Source organism: Chiloscyllium plagiosum, unplaced genomic scaffold (genome assembly GCF_037043375.1).
Source record: "Chiloscyllium plagiosum isolate Xiang-an unplaced genomic scaffold, Cpla_swu_hap1 HiC_scaffold_37, whole genome shotgun sequence".
NCBI lineage: Eukaryota > Metazoa > Chordata > Chondrichthyes > Orectolobiformes > Hemiscylliidae > Chiloscyllium > Chiloscyllium plagiosum.
The window spans coordinates 6,454,377-6,469,735 of record NW_028270175.1 but is presented as its reverse complement, the minus strand read 5'-3'; the positions used below and the strand labels follow the sequence as shown (position 1 = coordinate 6,469,735).

General features: G+C 40.4%; 1 protein-coding gene across 2 annotated transcripts in view; it reads left to right on the top strand.

Annotated features, from left to right (window-relative positions):
* The window catches only part of ube4b (ubiquitination factor E4B, UFD2 homolog (S. cerevisiae)), an 83,757-nt gene extending 68,500 nt beyond the window's left edge, over positions 1–15,257 (top strand). For both annotated transcript variants that reach the window (XM_043676206.2, XM_043676208.2), the window contains 4 exons: positions 354–545; positions 5,119–5,293; positions 9,977–10,123; positions 10,923–15,257. In XM_043676206.2, the coding sequence (XP_043532141.1) occupies positions 354–545; positions 5,119–5,293; positions 9,977–10,123; positions 10,923–10,993 (585 nt within the window). In that variant the 3' untranslated portion in view covers positions 10,994–15,257. The remainder of the gene's footprint in view (positions 1–353; positions 546–5,118; positions 5,294–9,976; positions 10,124–10,922) is intronic.
* Positions 15,258–15,359: the final 102 nt, after the last annotated feature.

The window sequence follows — 15,359 nt, the reverse complement described above, 5'->3', positions numbered from 1 at the left end:
GTAAACCTGTTTTAGCAGATCACTTTCGTGAAGGATAAAATTATGCAGGTTCCATGATCGAGGTAACAAAAACATCTGTGTTTAGGAGTGAAAGAGGCAACTGTCTTAACCAGGATCTGATTTTTTTTTTTGTCTCTGTGCAGGGTGATAACTAAAATTACCATTTTTATCGGTGCTCACTAGTGCACTTTTATTTTCTTTTGTTCATTGTTTCTCTTGCTTTTGGCAGGAAGTGTAAGATATACAGAAAATTGTTTGATCATTGATGAGATTTCATTGGAATCTCTCTATTAAGCTTTGCAAAACAGTATTTCAGGAACATGCTGTTGATTTTTTTTTCTTGTTCATTGCAGGAACTTGGCCCGCGCCTAGCTGCCATGTTAAACTTTAACCTGCAACAACTGTGTGGACCTAAGTGTCGTGACCTAAAGGTAGAGAATCCAGAAAAATATGGTTTTGAACCAAAGAAGCTTTTGGATCAACTGACTGATATTTACCTGCATTTAGACTGTCCCCGGTTTGCAAAAGCCATTGCTGATGACCAGGTTTGTGTGCATCATTTCTGAATGCTTTCCTATTGCCCATTTTATACATAAAGTTTAAGAATAATTTCTAACTAAGTACGTGTTTTCTGAAGGGAATTGATTTTATGTTATGCCTTTGCTGCTTAATGCTCCTTTTCTGTAGTTTCATGCTACATCATGTGCTGCATGGAACAGTGGGTCCTGCTGTTCTAAAGAATAATTGAATGCAATGCTGTAACATTTTTTCTAACTGTTTTCCATGCACTGTACTAGACTAAGTTGCTTCACTATGGGTTGGGCAGTTATCTCTCAGCTGCCTAGGAGTATCTATTAATGTGACGATTTCTTAAAAGTGTTCAAAGTTTGTGAGAAGATTTGTAGCTCGGGTGCTCGTTGTTGTGGTTCTGTTCGCCGAACTGGGAATTTGTGTTGCAGCCGTTTTGTCCCCTGTCTAGGTGACATCCTCAGTGCTTGGGAGCCTCCTGTGAAGCGCTTCTGTGATCTTTCCTCCAGCATTTGTAGTGGTTTGAATCTGCCACTTCCGGTTGTCAGTTCCAGCTGTCCGCTGCAGTGGCCGGTATGTTGGGTCCAGATCGATGTGCTTATTGATTGATTGATTGAATCTGTGGATGAATGCCATGCCTCTAGGAATTCCCTGGCTGTTCTCTGTTTGGCTTGTCCTATAATAGTAGTGTTATCCCAGTCGAATTCATGTTGCTTGTCATCTGCGTGTGTGGCTACTAAGGATAGATGGTCGTGTTGTTTCGTGGCTAGTTGGTGTTCATGGATGTGGACCGTTAGCTATCTTCCTGTTTGTCCTATGTAGTGTTTTGTACTGTCCTTCCATGGGATTTTGTACACTACATTGGTTTTGCTCATGCTGGGTATCGGGTCCTTCGTTCTGGTGAGTTGTTGACTGAGAGTGGCTGTTGGTTTGTGTGCTGTTATGAGTCCTAGTGGTCGCAGTAGTCTGGCTGTCAGTTCGGAAATGCTCTTGATGTATGGTAGTGTGGCTAGTCCTTTGGGTTGTGGCATGTCCTCATTCCGTTGTCTTTCCCTTAGGCATCTGTTGATGAAATTGCAGGGGTATCCGTTTTTGGCGAATACACTATATAGGTGTTCTTCTTCCTCTTTTTGCAGTTCTGGTGTGCTGCAGTGTGTTGTGGCTCTTTTGAATAGTGTCTTGATGCAACTTCTTTTGTATGTGTTGGTGTCCCTGGAGTGCACAAACCAGACATCCCACTCAGATCCATAGTATCACTACCAGGGACACCATCTCACAAACTGGCTAAAGAACTACAGCAGAAACTGAAACACCTGATCAGCGGATCCAGACACTCTATACAGTCAACACAGGAATTCTTGGACATCATCAGAAATATACACATAGACAAGGAAGAAACCATGGTCTCATTCGATGTAACAGCACTGTTCACCTCTATCGACAAAACCCTAGCCAGAGAAACAATAGCCAACCTGCTGGACATACAGAACAGACAACAGGACATTGAACCTATCAACAAAGACGGCATACTCAAACTACTGGACCTTTGCCTCACAACACACTTCACATTCAACAACCAAATATATGAACAAATCAACGGCATACCCATGGGCTCACCCATCTCTGGACTCACAGCACAAGCGGTAGTACAAAGGTTAGAACAAACAGTCTTACCACAAATTCAACCCAAACTCTGGGTCAGATATGTGGATGACACCTTTGTAATCATTAAAAACACAGAAATAGAGAACACACACTCAGGAATCCGATTCACTAGAGAGGAAGAAAAGGACAACCAACTCCCATTCCTAGACGTGATGGTACAGAGAACACTGAACGGAGAATTCACCACAAAGGTACACAGGAAAGCCACACACACAGACCAAGTCCTAAACTACGAAAGCAACCACCCCAACACACACAAAAGAAGTTGCATCAAGACACTATTCAAAAGAGCCACAACACACTGCAGTACACCAGAACTGCAAAAAGAGGAAGAAGAACACCTATACAGTGTATTCGCCAAAAACGGATACCCCCGCAATTTCATCAACAGATGCCTAAGGAAAAGACAACGGAATGAGGACATGCCACAACCCAAAGGACTAGCCACACTACCATACATCAAGAACATTTCCGAACTGACAGCCAGACTACTGCGACCACTAGGACTCATAACAGCACACAAACCAACAGCCACTCTCAGACAACAACTCACCAGGACGAAGGACCCGATACCCAGCATGAGCAAAACCAATGTAGTGTACAAAATCCCATGCAAGGACAGTACAAAACACTACATAGGACAAACAGGAAGACAGCTAACGATCCGTATCCATGAACACCAACTAGCCACGAAACGACACGACCGGCTATCCTTAGTAACCACACACGCAGATGACCAGCAACATGAATTCGACTGGGATAACACTACTATTATAGGACAAGCCAAACAGAACAGCCAGGGAATTCCTAGAGGCATGGCATTCATCCACAGATTCAATCAATAAGCACATCGATCTGGACCCAACATACCGGCCACTGCAACGGACAGCTGGAACTGACAACTGGAAGTGGCAGATTCAAACCACTACAAATGCCGGAGGAAAGATCACAGAAACGCTTCGAGCCTGTTGAGCCCCTAGGAGACTCCCAAGCACTGAGGATGTCACCTAGACAGGGGACGAAACATCTGCAACACAAATTCCCAGCTTAAAAGTGTTTGTAATGAAATGCAGTGAATGATGAGTTTCACATGAGCTGAGAGAGAATTTGCAGTGCAGCACCAGCTCCAGGCAAATTGACACGTCAGTGACCAATTTTTAATCAACCATCAGAGAAAAGGCCTATTGACTTCAAGCATGTGCCTCTTCCTGGCCTCAGACAGTTAGCATTCACATCAGTCCTGCAGAGGATTATTGAGATCTGGAGTGCACCACCTAAAAAGGTGGTAGAATCAGATTCCTTAGGATCTTCCAGAAAGTAATTGGATATGGCAGTGAAGAGGACTGATTTACAAGACTGTTTGATGTTTTTCAGTTTGGTCATACGAATAGGAAAGCAGAATGCATTTTAAAAGTATTTATTGATTTCAAAGGCACATGCTATGCTTGTAAAGGAATGCAAGAAATTGGCATGGAGATACAATAAGCAATTAAGAATTTGTCTTTATTGCAAGGGGGTGGACTTGCTACAATTGTGCAGGTGAGTTCACACCTGAACTATTGCATGCCAATTTGGTCACCATATTTAAAGTAATACATAGTCACCTTGATGGCAGAACTGCAAAGCCTCACTCTAGGTTGTCCCCTTGGGTGGAAATGTTATGTTATGATGAGAGGCTGATCAAATTGGTTAGATATTCTTTGGAATTCAGAAGCATGAGAGTAGACCTCAGTGAAACATACATGTTTCTGAAGGGGCTCAACAGGGTAGGTGCTGAGAGGTTCCTTCAGCTGGTCAGGGAATTTAAAACATGCCACTGCTGTTTCGAGGACTGAGGTTAATCAGTTCTTAACTGAAACCAGTTGAGTGTCTTTGAAATTATCCATCCCAGAGTGTTGTGCATGTTTTATTGTTGAAAATATTCAAGGCAGAGATCCTCAGATTTTTGGTGTCTGAGGAATTGAAGCCCAAGATCAACCAAGGTGGCAAAACAGGCTTGACAAGCTGTTTCTGGTCTACTTGTGTTCCTATTTACTTTATTCTTGGAGGAAGCCGAGGCATGGAACTAAATTGGATCAAAGAGATGTCACAGTTAAATGGCTTCCTCCTGTGTTATAGGAGTCTTTGTTTCTAACATTCATTCCCTTCCAATAAAATAACAGATCAGCTGTTGCTATCCTAAATAAACTGACACTAATGATATTGTAGCTGACAAGTTGGAAATTAATCATTGCTGTTGGTTTAAGTTGGAAAGTGTGCAGATGCATAGAATCATAGAATCTCTGCAGTGCAGAAAGAGACCATGTGACCTGTTGAATCTGCAACGGCCCTCCCGAGAGCATCCCACCCTGTCTCTGTAACACGTAGCGTTTACCATAGTTAATCCACCTAATCTGCACATCCCTGGATGCTATAGGGCAATTTACCATGGCCAACTCACCTAACCTGTACATTTGGTCTGTGGGAGAAAACCGGAGTACCCAGCAGAAACTGGGAGAGGGTGCAAACTCCACACAAAGTTGCCCTAGGCCTGTCCCCCAGGGACTGCTGTGAGGCAGCAGTGCTAACCGCAGTGACATTGTGCTGCCCACAGCTTGAAATTAATTGCTATTTTTCTAACATGGCCCATGCTCATTCTGGTAACACTAAATTACTGAGGGTAAAGTTGCATTCTGCTACCCTGTTGGTCGCTACTTTGTCATTTAACAAACTGGGTCACCAGAACTTGGATGAGCACTTGAAGTGTCATTACAATGAAGGCTGTGGGACAAATGTAGATAAGTGAATCTTTTTTTCCACTGCTTATTGGGCGATTAGGCCTCATCTGTAATTGTCACCTCAAAATCCCTTTGTTAATGATTATTGGTTGATAGATGTTTTGTCATTTTATCTGCAATATCCTAATACCTTTTTCTTTTGGAACAGCGATCATACAGTAAAGAATTATTTGATGAGGTGATTTCAAAAATGAGGAAAGCGGGAATTAAATCGACAATAGCTATTGAAAAGTTTAGACTTCTGGCAGAAAAGGTGGAAGAAATAGTCACAAAGAATGCCCGTGCAGAAATTGACTATGGAGACGCACCAGATGAATTTAGAGGTGAACTAATTTGGAAAATTTTAATGTATAATTAGAATGGAAAATATTGTAGTGACTCATTACAATAACCTTGTAAAATGCTCTGAATTTTGTGTCAGTTCTGGTATGTTATCTGATAATCATTTAGTCAGGCTGACAAAACATTTGTTTTGAATATCTCTTCATCTAAGCTACCAATACCTGGAGTAGCATTACAAATTCATTTATATACGTTACAGTTTCTTGACCAAAACTAACAAAGCTAACTAAATTGCACTAACTTAGCACATATTTACAATGTTGTGAAAGAATGGTCTGTTATGTACTGCAGCAACCTTTAATTACCAAGGTCTGCAGTAGCACCCCTTTCTTCACAGTTTATTATTGTTGGAACCCACTTAGCTAATTTGTTACAGTTAGCAATCTCATCTCTGGGTGATGTCAAGTTATCTGTAGATGCTATATCAGGATATGACCACAGAAACTGCACTGAAATTAGAGTGAAAAAGTCAGTGGCAGCTACATTATTTCATCACGCGCTAAACTGTGTTTAGCATCCACCTCTGTTTTATGATCGGATTCCGTTGTTAGGTCAATATTTTTAATGGGCAGACTTAATTTCAAATTTTAATAATTTGCACAGGTTTAAGGTTTTGGGCAAGGGATACAGTAAATATAAGACCATAAAACATAGGAGTGGAAGGAAGGCCATTCGGCCTATCGAATCCACTCCGCCATTCAATTGTGGCTCAGGTCCCGGCCTCCACTGCACTCATTACGAGTCATAGAACTTTTCAGATCCTTAAGGACAGCATCTCAGCACAGGTCACAACTTAACAAGCTCAAATGCTTGGAAGTCGAAGCTCATGACTAGAAAGATTATAGCTGTCACTTTTGATACTGGAGGCCAAGTCTCCATCTGTTTCCTGAAGAAAATAAAGGTTCCTATCGCACTCACTATTGAAGACCTTCCATCATGTTTGTCACAACTGGATTTTAGTCCCTTAGTTTCCAGATTTCAGCCTAATCATACTTGTCCAGAAAACAAGCCTGTATTTCAGTGTGTGAAGAAGAACATATTTGCACAATAATGACTTGGAACCCACTGCCTATGCGGATGGTGGTGGAGGAAACTGGATGGGCACTTGAAGGAAATAACTAAACCTGCCCAGCTGTAGGGATTGAATGAGCAAGTGGGACTGACTGGATTGTTCCCGGCAGCTGCATAGATTTGATGAGTCCAGTGGCCTCCTGAAATGTAAATGACTCTTTGGAAAAGAAATTCTAATGCATTACTGCACAAGAGTTGGTGAAATTCACACAAGCAGGTTATAAGTTGGCTTAATGAGCCAGTCAATTTGTTCTCTGACGTTTTGTCACCATGCTAGGTAACATTAGTAAGCTTCCGATGAAGTGCTGGCATTATGTCCTGCTTTCTATTTGTGTCTTGGTCTATTGTGGTGGGTGATATCGCTTCTGGTCTTTTTCTGAAAGGTTGGTAAATGGGGTTCAAATTGATGTATGTCGATGGAGTTCCGGTTTGAATGCCAGGCCTCTAGGAATTCCCATGCATGTCTTGGTTTAGCCTGTGTGTAAGGATACTAACGATAGCAAGTCATGTCTTTTGGTGGCTAGTTGGTGCCCATGTAATCCGGTGGCTAGTTCCCTGCCCGATGTAATGTTTGTTGCAGTCCTTGCAGGGTGTGTCTGACGTTCATTCTGCTGGTTGTTGGTATGGGCTCCTTTTAAATTCATCAGGAGCTGTTTCAGTGTGGTGGTAGGTTTATGGGTTAGCAGTTGATGTTGAATCATGCCTGGTTTGATGACTGTATGAGGAGAAAGTGAGGACTGCAGATGCTGGAGATCAGAGCTGAAAATGTGTTGCTGGAAAAGCGCAGCGGGTCAGGCAGCATCCAAGGAGCAGGAGAATCGACGTTTCGGGCATAAGCCCGAAAAGTCGATTCTCCTGTTCCTTGGACGCTGCCTGACCTGCTGCACTTTTCCAGCAACACATTTTCAGCTCTGATGACTGTATGAGCACTGTTTCATTCCCAACAGTGAACATTACAAATTCAAGTCTTTTTTTTTCCAATTACAGCAGATCAGTATATTAAAAATCTTTACAAAAACAAGAGTTGACTTTCACTGTTAGTTGCATTTTCCATTTAGTCTATAAGTGTCATTTTGAAATATAAATCAAAAACAATAGTTCACATTAAATCAATGTGATGTGGTTTATTAACTGAATTAATAGATATCCTTTGTAGAATTGAAATGTGTTAAAAACCATCAAGTTCATTGTCTTTGGTATCTGATGCAAAGTAACTTTGGCATCAGGCCTTTTGGTATACTCAGCCATTTTGGTCTTGGGCCAGATCAGACCTTTTCATTCCATAAAGCTTTGTAGGACTTTTTGATTTGGCCCAATTGGATGTATATAAATATGTGGCATTTCTGGTGACTATGTTATTGTCTGGTTTTTGAGGATTTATTCTGATGCATGATTCTGAAGCTCTAGTCAGTGACTGGTCTCTATTTTTACAATGTATTCAGGCTTGGGAATCTTCAGAAAGGATTCGTCTTACATTCTCATGTGCTGAATTCCCTTGCTGCATTGCAATTATTCCATGATTTGGAAGCCATCCTTTTTGTTTTAAGTTGTCTGTCAGGTTTGAATGGAGTTTCTTCTGCTGGACACCCATTTCCAGTCATCATTTTGTACACTTGGTCCGCTCTCTGTGCATCTTAAACTCCTGCAGGCGTCGCCTTTGGCAAGTTAGCCTGTATTACCTGTTTGATCGTGTGCTTGTTTGTAAGGTGAATAAAATATGCACTTTGAAGGTGAAAAATTGAGGTTGACCCCAAACACAAATCTATTTCTTAAAAGAACGGAGGTGGGGTTTACACTTTTAAGGATAGGCTTAAACATAATCTTTGGTGTCACAGTCATAGTGATCTGCATCGCAGTAAAAGACCAGTGTCAATCTGCACCAGTCAAAGATGGCCAACTAACTATTCTAATTCTGTTTTCCAGCACTTTGCTCCTAGCCTTGTACACCATGGCATTGCAAATGTGCATCTAAATACTACTGAAAAGTTTTGAGGGTTTTCACCTCTGTTGCCCTTAGAGGCAGAGGGTTCCAGATTCCCAACATACTCTAGATGAGAGTTTGTCCTTGCACCTTTGAACCACCTGTACCCGGGTCATTGATCCCTCCATCAAGGGGAAAGGTTTCTTCCTGTCTACCCTATCCATGCCCCTCATAATTTTTGTACATCTCCATCATGTACCCCTCAGTATCCTCTGACTAAGAAAAGTAACCCCAGTCAGTCCAATCTCTATTCATTACTGAAACTCTCTAGCACAGGCATAAACATCCTGGTAAATCTCCTCCTGCACCGTTTCCAGTGCTGTCACATTCTTCCGATAACGTGGATTCCAGAACTGCACACGATACTCTAGCTGTGGTCTAACAGACTTCTTGTACTGTTAGGGACTTTCCTGCTCTTAAAATCTATGCCTTGACTGATAAAGGCACATATACCATATGCTGCCTTAACCCTGTTTTTCACCTGTCCTGATACCTTAAGGGACCAGTATACATGAACACCAAGGTCCCAGTGATCTTTAATGTTTCCCAGGATCTTACCACTCATCATGTATTCCTTTTTTTTGTCTTGCCCAAGTGCATCATCTCTCACTTAGCTGGATCGATTCTATTTCCTGTTGATCAGCTCAGCTATATCCTCCTGTAATTGAAGGCTCCCCTCCTCACTATTTACCACCCCACCAATGTTTGTAGCACCTGCAAACTTACTGCTACTGAAAAATAAGATTGTCTTGTATCCTGTGGTGTACATTAAAAGTTGAATTACTCTTAGATACAGGGTTGAAGAAATTACTAATGTTGTAGGAACAGGAGTAGACCATCTAGATCATAACTGATCATCTCAATGCCATCTTCTCATACTATCTCCATATTTCTTTGTCATTAGTCTCCAGAAATGTATATGTTTCTGGCTTGAACATGTGCAAATATTGAGCTTCTATTTTCCTGAGGTAGAGAATTCCAAAATTTCATCGCCCTCGGAGTGAAGAAATTCCTCCTTTAAATTAGTCTTTAACGGCCGATCCCTTATCCTGGTTCCTAGTTCTCAACTCCCCAACCAGGCTAAACAATTTATCCATATTCACCCTGTCTTACCTTGTGAGAATTTGGAAGTTTCAATAAGGTCATCTCTCATTCGTCTAAACTCTGGAGTCAGGATTTGACTAAATGGATGGAAAAAAAATGCACAAAAGCTGAAAAGCCAACAAAACAATGTGAAAACCAGGTAAGGTTTGTAACATCCTGATTTCTGATCAGCATACGTGGGATGGCAATGCTCTTGCCAAGTGAACAGGAGCTCGTGATTTTTCGCAGTCTCCTCTATAAACAGCAATACTGTCAGCAACAGATGCCACAGTCCATGGGTAGGCTGGGTACTGCTGGTTTCAACTAGCTGCATTATGACCACTGCCTGTCATTGCTTTCCTGCTGCTCATATTGTGGAACCTCTCTGCATTTTTAATACATCGCACATGCTCAGTTGTTTCAAATAGAAAATTATACCAGCAGAGTTCAGGGTGTTTAATTAGATAAATGTTTAATACAACATCGTAATACCTATTAGAGTTGCTGAATTATAAGGCCTCTGTTACAGATCCATTGATGGATACTCTGATGAATGATCCTGTGAAATTACCCTCTGGGACCATAATGGACCGTTCCATTATTTTAAGACACTTGCTGAATTCACCAACAGATCCATTTAACCGTCAACATCTGACTGAGAATATGTTGGAGCCAGGTAATGAATGTTACTTTGAACCTGCATTACTTTTATTATGCAAGTTAATGGCTTCTTCCAATGGTAGATGAGGTAAAGGCATTGCCCAGTATGCTGATGTCCATAGACCAGCAAAGCTGTAGGTTTAGTCTACAGTCAAGTATTGGTAGGGATGGGCGCTAGTTATGCTCAGTGTGTTGAAACTCATTATGGAAGGAGAAAGTGAGGTCTGCAGATGCTGGAGATCAGTGCTGAAAATGTGTTGCTGGAAAAGCGCAGCAGGTCAGGCAGCATCCAGGGAACAGGAGAATCGACGTTTCGGGCATAAGCCCTTCTTCAGGAATGGAAGTCAGACATTTTGGAGATACACCAGAAGGCTACTGTCATCTGAAAAAAACTGTACCCCAACATAAGTCATTTTCTTTCTTTAAATAAAGTCAGTGCAGCACTTCTCACTTTGCAACAAACTGGCAGGGTTGCAGCTTACACAGCCTCGCCATGCCATTTGCCTGATCTGAGCTGTTGGTTATGTTGCAAAAACCAGAGACAAAAGAAAAATCATTCTCTTCCCAACAAAATTCCAAAAAAGCAGAGCCTGTCCATCTCCCCAAAAGATTCAATAGCACGACCATCATCACCATTCACCAACACAACACTGTCAACTCAATTGGACCAGCTACATGCATTCTCCAGCATGGCACCAGGGTGTAATCTACCCATATGTTAGGAGTGTGATGGAATACATTAAATGCAATGAAGGGAGCTCCTTGCTAAGTAACTTCCATTCAGTTCTCAGTTTGTGTTACTTTCTATGTTGCAGTGCCTGAACTGAAGGAAAAGATCCATGCTTGGATGAAAGAGAAGCAACATGCAAATCGTTCTTCACAGTGAAGTGTTACTTATGTGGGATACAATGAGAAAAATGTGTAGTTGTGAACTTAGACCACCAGATTATTAAGACCCAAACGCAAATCTGCTCAACACTGAGGCTGTGCAGGCTACGTCTGCTGCACTGATGTTAAAAAGGGTGAACTGAACGCATTAGGAAAATGTAATGTCTCTGTAAATAAATCTAATTTAAAGAACAAAAATAGCTAAAAGGAGAGAAGTTCAGAGGTATTGGGTACAATTTAGAATACCTTTTTCAGTACAGCTACATGTGACCAATTCCCTTGTAGCAATTTTGAAACAAAAAGGGTCTGAGCAAACAAAGTTTTTTAAAATGACTGTATTAACAGAAGATGGTCTGTATTTTAGGTTGACGTTATTACTGTACCTTGCGACCAGTCGCTGCTAAAGGGACTGTTTTGTTTGCTGCACTAAATGTTTCTCAAAACCAAAGTAATGCACAGGCCCTTTCCCTAAAACCTGATGTTTTAATTATGAGACATAATCAGTTGGCTCACAGGATTAATGGTGAGACTGTTGAATTCTATTTGTTTACCATTAACTTATATTTTTGTCTCTAGCTTTTCTCCCCCACCCGCCCCCTGACACCAGTGCTTTTGTGCAAACTCTGTAGCAAGCAAGCGAGGTTATGGAGTTCATCCATTTCTGCTGAACCATGTTCTATGACCATCGTTTTTTCCACAGTATGATCTGCATTATTGAAATATTTTGATTGCAATAAGGCTTTTTTTTTAAAAGAGGGATTTTCTCCAAGAAATTACTTCAGTCCAACTGCTGTTGGATTGCCTTCCTCTCCCTGAGGACCTTTTACTGCTACAGCACACTAGAGGGCACTCTTGTTTGCCAGGAGTTCCTTCAGCCTTATATCAATGTGTTTTAACTAGTATATGTTGGGTGCCACTTCAGTGACTACCTAATAAGTGAACAAAAATGAAAACTCCAAATTCTTTTTTTTCTATTGGCCCTGTTGTATTCACTCCTGTTACATTAATTTGAGCTTTTAATTCTTTGTAAGTTGACTACATTTTCTACATTCTCTGTAATTTGCTGCGAAGCTTGTTATTTCAACAGTCCTGAATTGCAGCAAGCTGAGGTAATGTGAAGTTACTTTGCATTATGGAAAATCTTCTTTGAAAATTAAATAAAGTATGCAAGAAAACTCCCAAATTACAAGTGATTTCCAAATAACTGAGTCGCTCACAGTTCCACAAAAATGCTTCAACTGAAGAATTGACTCTGCTGCCATTTCTGCATCTGATAGTTTAGAAATCATCCAGTATCACTGGAATATCTTGATATTCTTTTAAACTGCAGCACTGTGACATCTGCAATTCTGCATGCATCCAGTTACAGTGACAAAACTGAGCTAGCCACCATTTCCTTTCAGTGCAGCAACATCTGTGTTAACCGGGAAAGGAAATCCAGTTATCAGGTTTAGTATGTGGGCATATTGCTCCATTTATATAGTGACCAGTGTTATGCAGCTATACATCAGTTGTAGGCCTTTGCTGTAACTGTGAATGATGACTGCTCTGCTGCATAACGCTTTTAGTCTCAGAATTTGGGGCAGCACGGTGGCTCAGTGGTTAGCACTGCTGCCTCACAGCACAGAGTCCCAGGTTCCATTCCAGCCTCGGACAACTGTCTGTGTGGAGTTTGCACATTCTCCCCGTATCTGTGTGGGTTTCCTCCCAAAGACATGCAGGTCAGGTGAATTGACCGTGCTAAATTGCCCATAGTGTTAAGTGCATTAGTCAGAAGGAAATGGGTCTGGGTGGGTTACTCTTTGGAGGGTAGGTGTGGACTGGTTGGGCCGAAGGGCCTGTTTCCACACTGTAGGGAATCTAATCAATTGTAATAGTCTAGCTTAATTCTTTTGCAGTAAAATCTGTAAATGTGCAAAATCATTACAGGAACAGCAATAAGTGGAAGCTGCAATATGAAATGCTGTCAAAGGAAATTGGAATTTTATTATAACTTTAAACAGATTGTCAAGACTTAACTCTTATCCCTACCATTTTCTGCACTTTGAGTGCCTCTATTCCTGCAAATTTTTGTCAAGATGTCTGTTTCATTTCCGCTGCCAGTAGATCGATACTTCAAATTCATATCTGGTGTAAATTTTTCCATTAAATATTTTACAATGCTCTTAGTTTTCAAATCAGTTTTACACTTTTTTTTTAATTGTTCCGATTCTTAATCGTAATGGTATGTTCTTTTTATGCAATGTCCTTGAGGAAGATAGCCGATGAGTTAATTGAAGATGTTTTCAAATTGCTGGCTATAAACTGAGGTGATTTTCACTGCAAAGCTCCAGCAAGCATATTTCTAACGTGATTTAATCCTGTGCAAGCAATTTTAAAATTCCGGGCCCGTTTCTGTACTTAACATCTGTGTACTTCCACCCTAATTCTAGATTAAATAAATGTTGTCACATCAAATGCTGGTCATTTACATCTCACCATTATACAATTAATATCTGTTGATAATTCTGTGCAAAATTTGAAAATGTATACTAAATAATCTGTACATTGAAAGTCTATAAAATATTTGGTCTTAAAAGAGAAACTGGAATTCAGCAATAAAAGTGCAAAATGATGGGAGTGCACAGTCAGCTCAGGGATGTTAGTAAAGTGATAAGACAGGCCAATGTTTGAGGTGTCTATTCTGCTAAAATACCCAGGGATTTGAATCTGCCATGTCTCTAAATACTGGCTGGCCAGCTGTGCATTTCTACCCCTTTTATATTTGTTTTATCCGACTCCTAAATTTAATTTGACTATTGTCAAATCCAGCTTCATAAATGTCTAATCCAATCAGCATTAATGACTCTTTTTTTTTGAATTGTTAAACTGGTATTCTAGCTGTTTTAGTGGAGTGTCTTGCTCGACGTGTTGCAAATAACAGTTCAACAAGAAAAACCAGTGTGTTCTCCTGAATAGAGCTTTTACACATCATGGTTCAGGGTAGCGCACACTCCTCTGAGTCAGGTGATTGTGGGTTCAAGTCACATTTCAGAGACTTAGACGCAACAGCAACACCAGCAGCAGAGTCGTTAGAAGTGCTGCCCATTGAGATGTTAAACTGACTTTGTCAAGTGCCTAAAATGTAGAATATAAACAGTAAATGTTTAACTAGCTACTGGTCTTGTACCTGCCCACATCCCTGCAGTTTAGAATATTTAAATATAAAATGCTGTTGCTAAAGTATGGACATTTTCTACAACAGCAGTGTTACATGCAATAGGAGTAGATCATTTAAATAAATAAATTCAGACTAAATATTTTAATAAGTGAATCTTGTGCATTTTTTCATTTGTCCTTTTCAGAATCCTCCCTGTTTAATCTTTTGAGCCAAAATTCATTGGTATGGCCAGATATTGTTGGATTTTGTTTTCTCTTGAAACAGGAAGGATGCAGATAACGAACATTTGAGGTGCCTCTCTGTAAGTTGTACAACCTATCATAGAGCTGCCACTGATTATAATGTAGTTATGAGCAGTATGTGAGGCATAGTCTATCCTTTTCCAGTTCAGATGTGTAACATGCACATCAGTCTGTTAATTTTATCTGAACTTTGAAATTCATTTTTGCTGCTTATGTAAAATTTGAGGAGACCTGGTGAAAAAAATAGATGACCCTTTCTAATCCAGAGCCTTTCTCAAGACAAAGCAATTCAAATTTACGATTTCAAGTAATGTCCCGGTATTAGCATTTTGAGCAAATATAGACATTCTCAGATTTCTCACTGACGCCCCCTTTAAATTCAAGGCCTTAACTATTTTAGCATTTGTGATGCTGTTGTTGCAAAAAGGATAATTGAGACCATTCTGGACTAGAAAGAATCCAAGATTCAGATCTGTTGCATAAGGTAATTTGAAGGTCTTTAGCCAATTACTACAATACCCTGATAATGTGATTGAACTCACCTATCCTTTTTATCCCAGTACTATTGAACTGGACTTCTGGCTCTGCAATGAGAAAATGAGGAAATTAACAGCTACATTGTCCAATAAAATTTGCATTTTTGGTAATGTCGTACTGCCCCTTGCTGTAGGTACTTGAATTTCTGGTTTATTTTTTATTTTAAAAAGCTGGGAGTTTTCTTTGTTTTCTAATAAATGCTGTTGTAATCAGAGAACTGTTTTTAATGATAAACCTGCTCAGAATGGTGATTCCTCGAACTTTGCCTGATTGCCTCGAACTTTGAATTCCAATAAATGGTGGTATACGTCTCAAATACAAAATGGTATTATTGTCTTCTACTGGGTTAGCGAGTCATCATTTTCTGTTTGAAGCCAAATGTATTTGCACTTTAGTGACCTTTTACTCTGAACTGGATTCCACTC